At 44.8% G+C, this 18,517-nt stretch overlaps 1 protein-coding gene across 1 annotated transcript; it reads right to left on the bottom strand.

Moving 5' to 3' along the window:
- Positions 1–298: 298 nt before the first annotated feature.
- Positions 299–18,516, bottom strand: LOC139572764 (SH2 domain-containing adapter protein E-like). The gene is made up of 6 exons (XM_071395521.1): positions 15,896–18,516; positions 12,600–12,726; positions 11,323–11,571; positions 10,858–11,182; positions 7,961–8,080; positions 299–1,368 (listed from the first exon to the last, which is right to left on the bottom strand). Exons 1-6 carry the CDS (start codon positions 16,367–16,369, stop codon positions 1,176–1,178), a joined length of 1,488 nt encoding a protein of 495 aa, XP_071251622.1. The 5' UTR covers positions 16,370–18,516; the 3' UTR covers positions 299–1,175.
- Position 18,517: the final 1 nt, after the last annotated feature.

Raw genomic sequence — 18,517 nt, 5'->3', positions numbered from 1 at the left:
AAAGAGGAGCTCAGCTCACACATCCTGTAGTTAGCTTCTCACTCTCATCACGGGGCAATCATCACCCATATTCATATGTGTTTCTGTTCTGATCTGTGTGTGTGCGCGCATCTGTGTGCTTGTGTGTGTGTGTGTGTGTTTGTGTGTGTGCGTGTTTGTGTTTGTGTGTACATGTGTGTTTGTGTGTACGTGTGTGTGTGTGTGTGTGTGTGTGTGTGCGTGTGTGTGTGTGTGCGTGTGTGTGTGTGTCTGTGTGTCATAATTATTAATTTGGCTTTATCTAAAAAACAGAGGAAACTAAATGCACATTCACTTTATTCCAGTCAACATTACAGTATTTCATACATTGTAGAACAAGTCTGGGTTATTACAGTAACACCCTGGGTTATTACAGTAACAAGCCTGGGTTATTACAGTAAAGATCCTGGGTTATTGCAGTAACAAGCCTGGGTTATTTCAGTAACAAGCCTGGGTTATTACATTAACAAGCCTGGGTTATTACAGTGACACGCCTGGGTTATTACAGTAACAAGCCTGGGTTATTACATTAACAAGCCTGGGATATTACAATTCCAAGCTTTGGCTCCTTGGTTATTACAGTAACAAGCCTGGGATATTACAGTAACAAGCCTGGGTTATTACAGTAACAAGCCTGGGATATTACAGTAACAAGCCTGGGATATTACAGTAACAAGCCTGGGTTATTACAGTAACAAGCCTGGGATATTACAGTAACAAGCCTGGGTCATTGCAGAAACCATCACATGTGCAAATACATTCACATCAAAAACAGATCATACTGCTGTCTAACAGGCACCATACTGTATGTGTCTGATGATAATACAGACAGCTATCAAATCAATGAGGCCTAATATTATCCAGAGCACACGACACACACAGGTACTTAGGCTAACTAGCTGAACATTTGGCATTTGGTATTCATCAGGCTCCCCATTAGACGCTGCAAAAGCATCAGCCACTCTTTCTGGGTCCACATGAAACATGACATAATATATAGTATAGAACATTATTCCCACCTGAAACATTCTCTGTGCTATGTAGTGTGAGGGTTTGACCACTAGGTTGTGCATTGGAGAAACTCAAGATGATACTGTACCTCTCAGGCTGTTTGGGTGAGACCTGTTACTCCTTTTCAGTGGTGTGTGTGAATGTGTTCAGTGTGGCCTGGGGACAGGGTGTTGCAGGGTCATGTGTTCAGCTCCAGTGAAGGGCAGTCTGTGTGTACAGTAGTGATGCACCACCTCTGGTATACTGTTGAACACACAGCTACTCTGGTCCAGGGTATAACCCAGACCCTTACTGCCCTTAGTCTGGGCCACGATGATATGGACACAACACTGACTGGTCCTGAGAGAGAGAGAGAGAGAGAGAGAGAGAGAGAGAGAGAGAGAGAGAGAGAGAGAGAGAATGAGAGAGAGAGAGGGAGAGAGGGAGAGAGAGAATGAGAGAGAGAGAGAGAGAGAGAGAGAGAGAGAGAGAGAGAGAGAGAGAGAGAGAGAGAGAGAGAGAAGAGAGAGAGAGAGAGAGAGAGAGAGAGAGAGAGAGAGAGAGAGAGAGAGAGAGAGAGAGAGAGAGAGGTCATGGTCAGATGAGCTCCTGCATTTTTCTGCATTTTCTTTAAAAAAGATACATTTAGAGTTAGATAAACTTGGATTTTTTGTCAAGAACATATACAGGATGCTACCCTCTACAACATAACCCTCACTTCAAATCAAAACTCAAAACCTACAACCTGATTTTGGAAGGATTTACGGAATCACCTGAATGGTTCACATCTACCAAGGATTAATTATTCTATACAGCAAATTCTCTGGAAAACAACAGAAACCTGAGAACACCACCCAACCTGGAACTGAGTGAGTAATGTTTAGTCTGAAACTATATTTGATTTCCAAAAGCCAAGAAGAAAAATACATGACACTACTTTATAAGGACTGAATAGTAACATAATTCTGCCAAGCTTGATACAGCTTCAACTAGCACTTAAGTGTCAAGTGAGAGGTGTCAAAGCCCATTAGCCCAACAATGGCAGGAGAGTCGAATAGTCTACCCCAACCAAATGGAGAGGCCTTAGAAGCTGCCTCCCGCTGTTCAGAAGTAATTAAAATACAGTACCCTGTGCATGTAAAAAATGATAAGACAAGAAAAGATCACAAAATGAAGCTCCTTATGGAAAATCAAGAGACACTTTTTGCTGACTATTACAAAAATGGGAACATCAGCAACCTTATCTTCCACACAAACCATCCCCAGGCATGGCACAGTGCTATATTAGCACACTACCCCTCTGTTAAGAGAGGGGGGGTTAACGAGGGGTGGAAACTCAGGATACTTGACAACGAGGACTCTGAGTCAGCTAATATTAATCTCTATAAGTCTGGAACAGTATTGGTACAGGGCAACCACAAACAGTTTCAGCTGGACTTTCACCTAATCAAAGAATTAGCCCAGCAGGAGAAGCTCTCCCTTGATAAAGATACCCCCACCCCAAGTGGGTCAGACCAAACCTCTTCACCATATAACCCCACAGACGAGCAACCCTCAGCAGACAGTCAACCTCCCAGTACAGAGTACTTCTCCCTCATTGAAATGAAGGATAAATTCACCCAGCTGGAGGTAAGGCAGGTGGAGCTGGAACAGCAGGTGATCACACTCCAGTCAGCACAGACCCAGACAACAGTCCAGCACAACAACACCCCCTTAACCAGACCTGGAGAGCTGGAGGTGGAGAAAGACATATCTGCACTATGGACAGTGGTGAGACAACATCAACAGGAGAAAGAGCAGGAGCAGGAGAAGAACAGAGCACTAGAGGAGAGGATCAGACTACAGGAGGAGAGGGAGAGGGGGATGGAGGAGAGGATCAGACTGCTGGAGGAGAGGTTGAGGGGGATGGCATGTGACAGAGAACAACCCACTAGGGAGGTGGCCATCCCCACAGAGACGCCAGCAGAACAGCCCACCTCAGCACCCGACAAAAGTCTCGACACCACAGCAGAACAGTCCACACCAGACCCTGACCATAGAAACGACACCACAACAGAACAGACAAAAGAAAAACCCCAAGCCCAGCAGCTCTCACCCCCTCTGAGCACCCCCCCTGTCAGCCACCCTGATAGCCCTCCTGACAACCCCCCCACACCCACTGAGGACAAACACAAGACACAGATTGTCCTTCTTATGGACTCAAATGGGAAATATATAGAAGAAAAAAAACTTTTTCCCAAACACAGTGTGTCTAAACTCTGGTGTCCAAACACCCAGCGCGCCCTAGACCTTCTGTCTGAGGACAAACTAGGCTCACCTAGCCACATAATAATACACACAGGCACAAACGACCTGAGAGCACAGCAGGAAAGGGTGGCCACAGCACTGAAGGGAGTGATTGAAAAAGCTTCTTCTACTTTCCCCAACGCACAAGTGGTTATCTCCACCCTGCTACCACGAAAAGACTTCCACCCTGCTACAATACAGCGGGTAAACGCAAGCATTTCCCGTGACTGTGCCTCAAAACCAAATGTTTTTCTGGCACACCACTCCACCCTGGACTTGAACAGCCTCTATGACCAGGTCCACCTCTCCAAGGCAGCAGTGCCCACCTTTGCCCGGACTCTAAAGGACATCGCTCTCAAACGAAGCCCCAACACTTCACACAGGAGCAACAGATCAATAGACACCCCACCCAGACCAGCGAGACACCCTCCAAGACCTCCAGGACCCCCCCCTGGACCTACACACCCCCCCCACATCAACCATGCCCACACCCAATTTAGGCCCCCTCAGATCAGACCCATGCCACTCCTGCCCACCCCATGCACCCCACCCCCGCAAAGAGGGCATCAACATGGAAGTCACACATACGCCCAGGTAGTGAGCGGGCAAACAGGCCCAACCCCCACTCTTACACTCGCCCAAGCCAACGGCATGTACCAGATGCTCAGCAGGCTCTGCTCACACTTACTGGCCTGAGGCCAAACACCGACCAACAACTTTGGACACTTTATGGAACAAAAAGCCTTCACTATATCATCCTGGAATATCCAAGGCCTGAGGTCATCTGCCTTTGGCCTAAAGAGCAGGAACCCGGACTTCACCAAAGAAATCGGTAATGCAGACATTGTCATCCTGCAAGAAACATGGTATAGAGGAGACGGACCCACTGGTTGCCCTCTAGGTTACAGAGAGCTGGTAGTCCCATCCACCAAACTACCAGGTGTGAAACAGGGAAGGGACTCAGGGGGAATGCTAATTTGGTATAGAGCAGACCTAACTCACTCCATTAAATTAATCAAAACAGGAACATTTTACATTTGGCTAGAAATTCAAAAGGAAATTATCTTAACAGAGAAAAATGTCCTCCTGTGTGCTACCTATATCCCCCCACTAGAATCCCCATACTTTAATGAAGACAGCTTCTCCATCCTGGAGGGGGAAATCAATCATTTCCAGGCCCAGGGACATGTATTAGTCTGTGGCGACCTAAATGCCAGAACTGGACAGGAACCTGACACCCTCAGCACACAGGGGGACAAACACCTACCTGGAGGTGACAGCATTCCCTCCCCCATATGCCCACCTAGGCACAACTATGACAACATAACCAACAAAAACGGGTCACAACTCCTGCAGCTCTGTCGCACGCTGGGTATGTACATAGTCAATGGTAGGCTTCGAGGGGACTCCTATGGTAGGTACACCTATAGCTCATCTCTTGGCAGTAGCACTGTAGACTACTTTATCACTGACCTCAACCCAGAGTCTCTCAGAGCATTCACAGTCAGCCCACTGACACCCCTATCAGACCACAGCAAAATCACAGTCTACTTGAACAGAGCAATACTCAATCATGAGGCATCAAAGCCAAAGGAACTGAGTAACATTAAGAAATGCTATAGATGGAAGGAATGCAGTTTGGAAACCTACCAAAAAACAATTAGGCAACAGCAAATTCAATCCCTTTTAGACAACTTCCTGGGTAAAACGTTCCACTGCAATAGTGAAGGTGTAAACTTGGCAGTAGAAAATCTTAACAGTATATTTGACCTCTCAGCTTCCCTATCAAATCTAAAAATCTCAAATAGAAAACCGAAGAAAATGAACAACAATGACGAATGGTTTGATAAAGAATGCAAAAATCTAAGAAATAAATTGAGAAACCTGTCCAACCAAAAACATAGAGACCCGGAAAACCTGAGTCTACGCCTTCACTATGGTGAATCACTAAAACAATACAGAAATACACTACGGAAAAAGAAGGAACAGCACGTCAGAAATCAGCTCAATGTAATTGAAGAATCCATAGACTCTAACCAATTCTGGGAAAATTGGAAAACACTAAACAAACAACAACACGAAGAATTATCTATCCAAAATGGAGATGTATGGGTAAACCACTTCTCCAATCTTTTTGGCTCTATAACAAAGAATAAAGAGCAAAAACATATACATGATCAAATACAAATCCTAGAATCAACTATTAAAGACTACCAGAACCCACTGGATTCTCCAATTACCTTGAATGAGTTACAGGACAAAATAAAAACCCTCCAACCCAAAAAGGCCTGTGGTGTTGATGGTATCCTTAATGAAATGATCAAATATACAGACAACAAATTCCAATTGGCTATATTAAAACTCTTTAACATCGTCCTTAGCTCTGGCATCTTCCCCAATATTTGGAACCAAGGACTGATCACCCCAATCCACAAAAGTGGAGACAAATTTGACCCCAATAACTACCGTGGAATATGCGTCAACAGTAACCTTGGGAAAATACTCTGCATTATCATTAACAGCAGACTCGTACATTTCCTCAATGAAAACAATGTACTGAGCAAATGTCAAATTGGCTTTTTACCAAATTACCGTACAACAGACCATGTATTCACCCTACACACCCTAATTGACAACCAAACAAACCAAAACAAAGGCAAAGTCTTCTCATGCTTTGTTGATTTCAAAAAAGCCTTCGACTCAATTTGGCATGAGGGTCTGCTATACAAATTGATGGAAAGTGGTGTTGGGGGTAAAACATACGACATCATAAAATCCATGTACACAAACAACAAGTGTGCGGTTAAAATTGGCAAAAAACACACACATTTCTTCACACAGGGTCGTGGGGTGAGACAGGGATGCAGCTTAAGCCCCACCCTCTTCAACATATATATCAACGAATTGGCGCGGGCACTAGAACAGTCTGCAGCACCCGGTCTCACCCTACTAGAATCCGAAGTCAAATGTCTACTGTTTGCTGATGATCTGGTGCTTCTGTCACCAACCAAGGAGGGCCTACAGCAGCACCTAGATCTTCTGCACAGATTCTGTCAGACCTGGGCCCTGACAGTAAATCTCAGTAAGACCAAAATAATGGTGTTCCAAAAAAGGTCCAGTCGCCAGGACCACAAATTCCATCTAGACACCGTTGCCCTAGAGCACACAAAAAACTATACATACCTCGGCCTAAACATCAGCACCACAGGTAGCTTCCACAGAGCTGTGAACGATCTGAGAGACAAGGCAAGAAGGGCATTCTATGCCATCAAAAGGAACATAAATTTCAACATACCAATTAGGATCTGGCTAAAAATACTTGAATCAGTCATAGAGCCCATTGCCCTTTATGGTTGTGAGGTCTGGGGTCCGCTCACCAACCAAGATTTCACAAAATGGGACAAACACCAAATTGAGACTCTGCATGCAGAATTCTGCAAAAATATCCTCCGTGTACAACGTAGAACACCAAATAATGCATGCAGAGCAGAATTAGGCCGATACCCACTAATTATCAAAATCCAGAAAAGAGCCGTTAAATTCTACAACCACCTAAAAGGAAGCGATTCCCAAACCTTCCATAACAAAGCCATCACCTACAGAGAGATGAACCTGGAGAAGAGTCCCCTAAGCAAGCTGGTCCTAGGGCTCTGTTCACAAACACAAACACACCCCACAGAGCCCCAGGACAACAGCACAATTAGACCCAACCAAATCATGAGAAAACAAAAAGATAATTACTTGACACATTGGAAAGAATTAACAAAAAAACTGAGCAAACTAGAATGCTATTTGGCCCTAAACAGAGAGTATACAGTGGCAGAATACCTAACCACTGTGACTGACCCAAACTTAAGGAAAGCTTTGACTATGTACAGACTCAGTGAGCATAGCCTTGCTATTGAGAAAGGCCGCCGTAGGCAGACATGGCTCTCAAGAGAAGACAGGCTATGTGCTCACTGCCCACAAAATGAGGTGGAAACTGAGCTGCACTTCCTAACCTCCTGCCCAATGTATGACCATATTAGAGAGACATATTTCCCTCAGATTACACAGATCCACAAAGAATTCGAAAACAAATCCAATTTTGATAAACTCCCATATCTACTGGGTGAAATTCCACAGTGTGCCATCACAGCAGCAAGATTTGTGACCTGTTGCCACAAGAAAAGGGCAACCAGTGAAGAACAAACACCATTGTAAATACAACCCATATTTATGTTTATTTATTTTAACTTGTGTGCTTTAACCATTTGTACATTGTTACAACACTGCATATATATAATATGACATTTGTAATGTCTTTATTGTTTTGAAACTTCTGTATGTGTAATGTTTACTGTTCATTTTTATTGTTTATTTGACTTCTGTATATTATCTACCTCACTTGCTTTGGCAATGTTAACACATGTTTCCCATGCCAATAAAGCCCCTTGAATTGAATTGAATTGAATTGAGAACAACCATAATACTTCAGTAACAGGGGGGATGCGGAGCTATAGCTACATAACTAGAGGATACAGTCTGGATGTCTGTACTGTAGCAAAGGGTTAGGGGCTTAGTTATTCCAACACTGCTCACCCTCCATGTCTGTGGTGTGTAAAGTGGTTAATGATGAGTGCTCACTGAAGAGTGATAAGTGTAACACACACACAAACACACTCACTTGAGCGCGATGGAGTATTTGCTAGTCCCTGATTCGCTGTCTCTAACCAGGAAGCTAGCATCCCTGCAGCGCTGGAGCTGAGCCTCTGCCTGCTGGCGACTCACACTGCCATGGTACCAGCTAGGGGGGGGGGAGAAGAGAGGGAGAAACAAACATACATACCATGTTTAGAGCTTCAGAGCAGTAGAATGGATGGGGATGAATGTCATATTGAAGGTTAGGGGGCCATTTTTTTAATGGCAAGCCTAAATAAATTCAGGAGTAAAATCTGCTTAACAAGTCACATAATAAGTTGCATGGACTCCATCTGTGTGCAATAATAGTGTTTTTTAATGATTAACTGATCTCTGTACACCACACATACAATTATCTGTAAGGTCCCTCGGTAGAGCAGTGAGTTTCAAACACAGATTCAACTACAAAGCCCAGGGAGGTTTTCCAATGCCTCGCAAAGGGCACCTAGTGGTAGATGGGTAAAAATAAACAAAGCAGACATTGAATATTCCTTTGAGCATGGTGAAGTTATTAATTACACTTTGAATGGTGTATCAATACACCCAGTCATTACAAAGATTCAGGTGTACTTCCTAACTCAGTTGCTGGAAAGGAAGGAAAACCCTCAGGGATTTCCCCATGATGCCAACAGTGACTAAAAAAGTTGCATTGTTTATTGGCTGTGATAAGAGAAAACTGAGGATGGATCAACAATATTGTAGTTGCTCCACAATACAAACCTGGCAGAGTGAAAAGAAGGAAGCCTGTACAGAACAAAAATATTCCAAAACATGCATCCTGTTTGCAATAAGGCAAGAAGTAAAACTGCCAGAAATTTGGCAAAGAAATGAACTTGTATACAAAGCATTTTGTTTGGGGCAAATCCAACACAAGACATCACTGAGTACCACTCTTCATATTTCCAAGCATGGTGGTGGCGGCATCATGCTACACTACATGACCAACAGTATGTGTATACCTGCTCGTCAAACATCTCATTCCAAAATCATGGGCATTAATATAGAGTTGGTCCCCCCTTTACTGCTATAACAGCCTCCACTCTTCTGGGAAGGCTTTCCACTAGATGTTGGGACATTGCTGTGGGGACTTGCTTCCATTCAGCCACAAGAGCATTAGTGAGGTCGGGCACTGATGTTGGGCAATTAGGCCTGGCTTGCAGTCGCCATTCTAATTCATACCAAAGGTGTTAGATGGGGTTGAGGTCAGGGCTCTGTGCAGGCCAGTCAAGATATTCCACACGGATCTCGACAAACCATTTCTGTATGGACTTCGCTTTCTGCACAGGGGCATTGTCACGACTTCCGCCGAAGTCGGTCCCTCTCCTTGTTCGGGCGGCGTTTAGGCTGTCGACATCACCGGTCTTCTAGCCATCGCCGCTCCTTTCATTTTCCATTTGTTTTGTCTTGTTTTCCCGCACACCTGGTTCACATTCCCTCATCAGACTAAATGTATATTACCCTCTGTTTCCCACATTTCTGTGTGTGGAATTGTTCTTTGTGTAGGGTGTTACGCTACAGGCTGGCTTGCGCTAGGTTTGTTTTAAACCTAGGTTTGTTTGTTTTGTTTATCCGGTTCATGTTACTGTGGTTGTGCTTTGTGCTGCCTCGCCTGTGCCTTTGGGCCAGGGGGTATATTAAAGTTCTCCTGTTATCACCCATCTCTGATCTCCTGCGCCTGACTTCCCGGCAACCAGTCACTCACCCCCTTACAGGCATTGTCATGCTGAAACAGGAAAGGGCCTTCCCCAAACTGTTGCCACAAAGTTGGAAGCACAGAATCGTCTAGAATGTCATTGTATGTTGTAGTGTTAAGATTTCCCTTCACTGGAACTAAGGGGCCTAGCCTGAACCATGAAAAACAGTCCCAGAACATTATTCCTCCAACACCAACCTTTACAGTTGGCACTATGCATTGGGGCAGGTAGCGTTCTCCTGGCATCCGCCAAACCAAGATTAGTCCGTTGGACTGCCAGATGGTGAAGCGTGATTCATCACTACAGAGAACACGTTTCCACTGCTCCAGAGTCCACAAACCGTTCTTGTGCTGATGTTGCTTCCACAGGCAATTTGGAACTCAGTAGTAAGTGTTGCAACCGAGGACAGACGATTTTTAGGCGTTATGCCCTACAGCACTTCAGCTTGCATGGCCTACCACTTCACGGCTGAGCTGTTGTTGCTTCTAGACGTTTCCACTTCACAATAACAGCACTTACAGTTGACCGGGGCAGCTGTAGCAGGGCAGAAATTTGACGAACTGACTTGTTGGAAAGGTGGCATCCTATGACTAGCCGGTTACCACCTGGTTACTCAACCCTGCACCTTAGAGGCTGCTGCCCTATGTACATACTGTAGACATGGAATCACTGGTCACTTTAATAATGTTGACATACTACTTTACTCATCTCTTATGTATATACTGTATTCTACTGTATTTTAGTCAATGCCACTCCGACATTGCTCGTCCTAATATTTATATATTTATTAATTCCATTCTTTACTTTTAGATTTGTGTGTATTATGAAGTGTTAGATACTACTGCACTGTTGGAGCTAGGAACACAAGCATTTCACTACACCTGCAATAGCATCTGCTAAATATGTGTATGTGACCAATAACATCTGCTAAATATGTGTATGTGAACAATAAGATTTGATTTGATGCAGTGCCACGTTGAAAGTAACTGAGTAAGACATTCTACTGCCAATGTTTGTCTATATGGAGATTGCATGGCTTTGTGCTCAAATGTATACAGCTGTCAGCAACAGGTGTGGCTGAAATAGCCGAATCCACTAATTTGAATGGGTGTCCACATACTGCTGTATATATAGTGTATCTCAATCCCCCCCATCCAGCCTCTCCCTTCTCCCTCTCCTCTTCCCTTACCTCTGTTTCTCCAGGGGCAGGGTGGGGTCCACTTTGGCTGTCTCTACGTTGGGTGTGGAGGTGGTGGAGGGAGGAGAAGAGGATGGGGCATGTTTGGGAGTGGGAGAAGAGTGAGAGGTGGGAGAGGGGGGAGAGGAATGAGAGAGAGGTGAGGGAGGAGAGAGTTTGAGAATGGGGGAAGTAGGGGAGGAGGGAGAGGGGACGAGGACTTTCTTGTTCCAGGTCTTCTGTCTGAGGGTCTGCTGATGACTGAGAGTCTGCTGTCTGATGGGTGGAGGAGGTTCCTCTTTAGGGGGAAAACTGCTCATTCCCTTCTTAAACTGGGCTGGAGAGACAGAGAGACAGAGAACTGTGTATGTTTGTGTATCATTGTTGTGTCCAATATGTTCCCTCTCCTTCCCTCTCTCTACCTCCCTCCTTCCCTCCCTTTACCTCCCTCCCTCTGGAAAACATATATCTATCTACCTGTCAGTGCTCTGACGATGTCCTCCTTCCTCCACTCCCAAGGATGTTCATACTCTCCAGGGGGGCGAGGATCAGACTCCGGCCGTGTCACAGGGATCCACACCCCTCCTGCCTCCCCATCCGTCTCCAGCAGCCCCTCGTAGGGAGTGTCGTAGATTTGGGGGGGTGCGGGCTTGCCCCCTTCTCCATCTCCCTTGGGAAGCAGCACACACACCTTCAGCAGGTCCTTGGAGCCCCGCCTACGAATACCTACAAAGTCATAAGAACAATAACATGGTCATTATTTGGTAGGCCTGTTTGGCCCATGTGGATATCAAACCCCCAACTCTGCCATTGCAACATTACTGCTAATGTGACATGATTGTGATCCATTGTTCAGTTGTACACTGTTTGAAAAAACTATGCCATCTAGAACCTAAAAGGGTTATTCGGCTGTCCCCATAGGAAAACCCTTAGAAGAACCCTTTTTGGTTCCAGGTAGAACCTTTTACACAGAGGGTTCTACATGGAACCCAAAATAGTACTGCCTTGATCAGGAAGGGTTCTACCTGGAACCAAAAATGGTTCTCCTATGGGGACAGCCGAAGAAACCTTTTGGAACCCCTATTTCTAAGAGTATAACACAAAGCTTCGTAGCTTGTGATGTGGTCAGACATGTCTGTGGAGGCCGTCAGGTAGACTGTGTGTCTGGGCTATTGTGTGACTAAACAATGGAGCTATGGGAAGAAAGGTCAACACAGCGCCTGATTGGATGACAGAACGGACCTCTTCCTGAATTCTGGGAAGTGATTGGGTGAGACCAGGAGGAGGGGGATAGGAGGTGGGGGGGGTCTTTTGGTTCTTTTCACACAAAAGTAAAGTAATATGGAAGGGGTGGGGGGAAGAAACTGGAGGTAACTTCCTTTCCAGAGAATGGAAACAGAGGCAGGAGACAGGAAATCCAAGAGGAAGCTGCACCCATTGTCGCAGCACAACACCATTCCCATAGCAACCGCCAGTAGGGAGGAAGTCAGGGGAGAGAGAGCGGAGGGTCTCGTTCTAGTCCGATCCTTTAAAAACCTTTTTTACAGCAGCAGTCTACAACCTTGATTCTGGAGAGCTGCAGGGAGTGCAGGCTTTTGTTCCAGCCCAGCACTAACTCCAGCCCTGATCCCACTAATCAAGGTCTCTGTGATTAGTTGATTAACTGAGCCAGTGTGTATCAGCGCTGTGCTGGAACAAAAGCCTGGACTCCCTGTAGCTCTCCAGGACAAGATCTGACCCCTGACCTTACTGACCTGTGATGATAACCTGGGCGTCATAGGGCTCCATGTATCCATCGTTCTCTCCCTCCCTCTCCGCCTCCCTCTGCTCCCTCGTTTTCTCTGCGTCAAACGGGTCAGCATAGTCCTCCAGAATAATCAGCTACACAGCGGGAGAGAAGTTGTTAAATACTCTACCTAACCTTCACAGTACTATACTGTAGGCCTTCTGCCAGAGTAATTGCAATAACCTATGTAATTAACCTGGAACAGTCTAGTTGGTATGGAAACGTCCCCTTGACGATCTGGGAATGTTTCTTGGGGAATCTCCCCTGCTCTGTGCTCTGTGTGTGTCTTCCCTCCCATGGCTCTGTGTGTTCAGTGTTTACGTGTCTGTCTGACTGCCTGTATGATCTTCATCAAAGCGGAGCCACAGTGATCTGAGCTACCAGTGGGAGAGCTACAGTCACCACAGTGTTAGGTGATGCCTCAGACATAGCCTTCACTGGGGGAAGAAATATAGGAGGAGAAAGAGGTACAGTGTGTGTGTGTGTGTGTGTGTGTGTGTGTGTGTGTGTGTGTGTGTGTGTGTGTGTGTGTGTGTGTGTGTGTGTGTGTGTGCGTGCGTGCGTGCGTGCGTGCGTGCATGTGCGTGTGCGTGTGACAGCAGTTAGGGGAAAAGGAGGGGAAGGGACACAGGAAGACAGACTGGGGAATGAGGTTAGGTCTCATTGTGTGTTTTTTGTACAGCTGGTCCCGAGTGCTGTGGCATGAATGCAGCGGGTTATAAAAGCACAGTGCATTGTGTGGTGAGGAAAGAGAGACAGGAGGGGGAGGGAGAAGTAGAGACAAAGGCTGAGGTGGGAGAGAGAGACTGATCACAACTGTCCGAGCTACAGTTCTTTCTTTATATCAGTGCATACATATATGTATGGAAGCTCGTTCCCGCCACCCAATTAAAAAAAATATCTGACTATGAGCTAGTAAGTCATTGTAATGATATACTAGGTCATAATTATGAGATAGTAAGTCGTTATTATGAGACAGTATGTCATAATCATGAGATAGTAAGTAATAATATTGCGATACTAAGTCAGAATTCTGAGATAGTAAGTCATTATTAGGAGATACTAAGTCAGAATTCTGAGATAGTAAGTCATTATTAGGAGATACTAAGTCAGAATTCTGAGATAGTAAGTCATTATTAGGAGATACGTTTAGGCGATCTGTATTACGTGAATCACAGATTTTGTGTGTGTGTGTGTGTGTGTGTATGTGTGTGTGTGTGTGTGTGTGTGTGTGTGTGTGTATGTATGTGTGTGTGTGTGTGTGTGTGTGAGAGAGAGAGAGAGAGAGAGAGAGAGAGAGAGAGAGAGAGAGAGAGAGAGAGAGAGAGAGAGAGAGAGAGAGAGAGAGAGAGAGAGAGAGAGAGAGAGAGAGAGAGAGAGAGAGAGAGAGAGAGAGAGAGAGAGAGAGAGAGAGATTTTGTGGTGATATTGTTCCAAATTAATGGACTGAAGAGTTTTGTTGTTGTGAGTTGGTGCCTGTTTAATTAAATTAATTAATTACTTATATATAGCCATTGATTCTTGAAGAATGTAACTTAGAAATTCCTCATGAGCAATGGTTTTACCCCATCAGAACCAGAAATATAAACGTGTGTTACTCCATTGTTTGTAAACAACGTAATTGTAAACAAACACTGTATAGGTTCAAAACACGGATGGTCAGTTCTTGCATCCATACAGATGTAGGATCTTAATTTGGTAAATTTTGTTGCTTTGAATACTAAGTGGCAAACTTGTAGTCTATTTGAGGATTAAAAAGGCTTCTAAAGTTTGTAATTTCCACTTTAAAATATCAGACTTGATTTGCCATAATGAAAAATGTATCTACCCCTACAAAAAATGGCCATGAATTATAATCCACATAATAATTCACATTTCCTGTTGCTGCAGGATTCTATTCCTGCTGTAGCATACAGGATCAAATGAAGATCCTACATCTGTGTGTGAGAGTCCTTGCATCTATTTATTTAAGATTTGTTACATTTCACATGCCCCATTCCTCAGCTGTTTACCAATTAAGTGGCGGGGAGTACGCTTTGTTAATGTTTGAATCACAGATTTCCCTTTTAAAAGGGGTCGTGACCTGCAGGACTATTCAATGTCCATGATCCAGAATTATCATCTCATAATTATAATTTACATATCTCATAATAATGAATGACTACCTCATAATTATGACTTAGTATCTCATTATTCGGATTTACTATCTCATAATTATGACTTACGTTACGTATGTAAGGGATAATCAACGTGGGGCTATGCGTTGTATAGAAAATAATGAACAACGTGGAAGGTGTGTTCCACGACGCACTAGCCTTCCACGACGCACTAGCCTTCCACGACGCACTAGCCTTCCACGACGCACTAGCCTTCCACGACGCATTAGCCTTCCACGACGCACTAGCCTTCCACGACGCACTAGCCTTCCACGACGCATTAGCCTTCCACGACGCACTAGCCTTCCACGACGCACTAGCCTTCCACGACGCATTAGCCTTCCACGACGCACTAGCCTTCCACGACGCACTAGCCTTCCACGACGCATTAGCCTTCCACGACGCACTAGCCTTCCACGACGCACTAGCCTTCCACGACGCACTAGCCTTCCACGACGGAGTTAGATTATTTCCCGAGAACGTATAGAGCCCCGAGTTGATTATCCCTTTCATACCATGGCTATAATTTAACACATTTACTGCTAGAAATGTGTTCAACATCCACTGAAGTTAAATAAATGGATACCATTCCCATCATAGCCATTATGAAAATCTAAATCAACAATGCCAATAATGTTTTCAATTCGACTTTTGCTTTCAAAAGCAGCTCAAACATAGTCAAACATGAGTTATACCATGGCGTTGTCGAATACATGTTTCTGATTGGCTTGAAGGGCATTCTAGGGCGTGCATTATTTCATTTTATAAACCTGTTGGTTCGAGTCCTGAATGCTGATTGGCTGAAAGCTGTAGTATATCAGACCATACTACAGTTCACCGTGGTATATTGGCCATACACAACATGCTATTACGTAATTATGACTTACTATCTCATAACTTGGGTGGCGGGAACGAGCTTCCATATGCTTCCATACACATATGACAATAAACAACAGGATCAAATGTGAATTACAGTAAGCCTAATAACACTGTAGGGCTAATTATACCATTATAGCATATATTGTTACTACTAAATGCCTTTTTCATTTTTGTTTGTTCAATCTAAGACTGTTGACAAAGATGTCAGTACCAAATCTGCGCCACTCACCATCGTTGTTTTGATGTCCACCTTCCCCCTCTCGTTTTCGGATCCCACCTGTTCACCTGTACCGCTATGTTTGGGACCCTTGTCCTGTTTGTCCACCTTGATCATCCTGCTGATGCACGCATGCGCCAAACTGGATGTTCTGGTGGGCCGATGCTCCTCAGATGCCCCCACCTCGAGCTTGGAATTCTTCCTACTCTTCCCAGGGATGAGACTGTCCCAGATCTTACCGTCCTTAAACGAGTTCCCGCCAGTACCCGAGCCGTTCCGACCCAGTTCGATGGCCGAGTTTTTCCGGTTTCTTCCGGTCAGTATAGAGCCCATCCCTCCAGCACTTTCCTTGACCCGGTTCCCCTTCAGACTGGTCCCCGGTGTTAACCCGTGTCTGGTTCGGGGTTGAGTGCCGGACTCCGAGGCGGAGCGGACCCGTTCGGTTCCGTTCTTCAGATTGATGGCGGAACTAAACCACTTTGCCATGGCTGGTTACGATCAGTGGCAGTTTTTTGGTTTCTAGCTTTGGCTCCAAACTTATCCTAATATAACACTCCCTTAGGCCTACTTAGTCTTAATGTTTATAAATCATCCGCAATCGAGACACAGAGAATAGTTGGTTAGCCTACATAAAACTTTCCAAGCACATTCATCCACGACCACATAGGCCTACGTTTACGCGCCGCGCGCCTGATATCTTATCCGAATGACCCCTTTTGTGATGTTAATTTATTTCAACAAATTATTCATAATGATTTCTACCCCATAAATTCAGTAGTAAATGTTCTCACATAATTTAAACTCCAAACTTCACCCCATTTGTCGCTTGACCCACTTCTCTTTGTCGTCCCACAGTGCGTAAAGTTACCTCTCCTTTCATCAACTTGAAACGCTGTAATATATACTTCTAACAGTCGCTATCGCTTTATCTCGAAGCTATCCCCGCAGTTTGAAGAGTAGTCTTTGGAGAGCGTAGAATCGGAAGAACTGGAAGTTTTTCTTCGCACTCACTAATGATGATCCCATTCCCGGACCGACTGATGTATGGAGCGGGCTGTCAAAGCTGAGTGCTGGAGAGAGAAGTGCGTGTGTGAGGGAAAGAGTTTGGTGGAGTTGGGAAGTGGGTGTGGTGGTGGACTAGCCTACAACACAATGGTCAAAGAACGCCTATAGTAGGTTATTATTCACTAACAGGGGGGAGACAGGGTAGCTTTGGCAACGCATAGCCAATATTTATTCATCAACATAGTCAATATTAACCTACATTGTTTGAAATTGGTGTGTGCAACACAATAGGCTGCAATTAAAAATGTCATCCAAAAATATGAACACTGCTTGAATTCACAGGTTTTGGCACCACAATGAGTGAGAACAAGTATTTTTTCAAAATAAGAAAATATGTAATTTGTGTTGAGAATTTTCTATGGGGAAAAGAGTCGAATACTCTCGTGGCCATTTCAGGGGTTGATTCAAATTAGTAGAACAAACTGTCCCCTAGGCCTCTGTTCTAATTGCCAATAATCTGTCATAATGTGTGCTAAAGGCGCCCTCTGCAGGGGATCTGGTAGATCAAGTGGAACGGTTACCCTTTCCCCGGCCTAGACACTGGTCGGTTTGGTATGGGACGGTTGGAATTTGAGGAGCGCAAACTGATTCATGCCACAAGTTGTGATGCGTTTCGTTTGTTTCTGCATTAGCTTACCTCTTTCTTAGCAGTTTTTTTATTTTTTATTATGACAAACACAGCACTAGGCATTTTCATTCACAAAGTTTTGTATTTCTATTTATGTAGACCACTGAAAGACTTCTCCCCTGAGTCAATCACAGATTGACAGACAGACTCACCAATATTCAAAGCGGGCACCGCCTACTGCTATGTGCTCAACCAATACCTGTACAGTGATCCCTCGCCACTTCGCGGTTCACTTATCGCGGATTCGCTATTTCGCGGATTTTCATAATGCATTTTTTATTTTTTTTTGGTGCATTGTGCTCTGCATTCTGATTCGCTAAAAACTCACTCCCGCTTCTTGTATCAAAACATGCTACGAATTGTGCTATCATTTTGTCGTCTCGTGCAGTTATGTGTACGTACATAAAACAGCTTGGCAAATTTACATTAAGTTGGCCAGGAAGGAAGGAAGGACTAACGCTTGGTCGCTTAGCAACCATGGTGCGAATGGCCACTGAACTTAAGCGAGTAGCTGAGGAATGGGACCCTTTGATGAGCCGTTCATTACAGTTCTCCAACGTAATCGATGGTGGCATGTCGGTGTACAAGGATCTTTTTGCAAAGAAGAAAAAAGAGCGACAACAGCTGCCTATCACTATGCTCTTCTCCCGAACAAACACACCTGCACCGCGGGCTTCAGAAGAAGAGAACACTGCAGAGCGCAGTCAGGATGCAGCGGCCCAGTCTGAAGAGCAGTGAAACGGCCTACACGTGAGTCACTGTATTTGTATACATGTAATAGTTGCTAATTGTAAAAAAAAAAGAAGTTTTCTATTTCGCGGATTTCACTTATCGCGGGTCATTTTCGGAACGTAACCCCCGCGATAAACGAGGGATTACTGTATTCCCTCTAGCGGGGCTGGGCGGCTCGTCTGGCATCGGTCACAAAGGTAACAGGTTGG

Source organism: Salvelinus alpinus, chromosome 4 (genome assembly GCF_045679555.1).
Source record: "Salvelinus alpinus chromosome 4, SLU_Salpinus.1, whole genome shotgun sequence".
Lineage (NCBI taxonomy): Eukaryota > Metazoa > Chordata > Actinopteri > Salmoniformes > Salmonidae > Salvelinus > Salvelinus alpinus.
This window is presented reverse-complemented; position numbering and strand designations above follow the sequence as displayed.

What these genes read in the sequence shown, in the direction of transcription:
- LOC139572764 (XM_071395521.1), bottom strand. Translation starts at nt 16,369, where the DNA reads ATGGCAAAGTGGTTTAGTTCCGCCATCAATCTGAAGAACGGAACCGAA. An exon ending in TGGACATCAAAACAACGATG is followed by an intron (nt 12,727 to 15,895) that starts GTGAGTGGCGCA and finishes CCCGCTGTGTAG; the next exon opens with CTGATTATTCTGGAGGACTA. An exon ending in AAATACTCCATCGCGCTCAA is followed by an intron (nt 1,369 to 7,960) that starts GTGAGTGTGTTT and finishes TCTCTCTCTCAG; the next exon opens with GACCAGTCAGTGTTGTGTCC.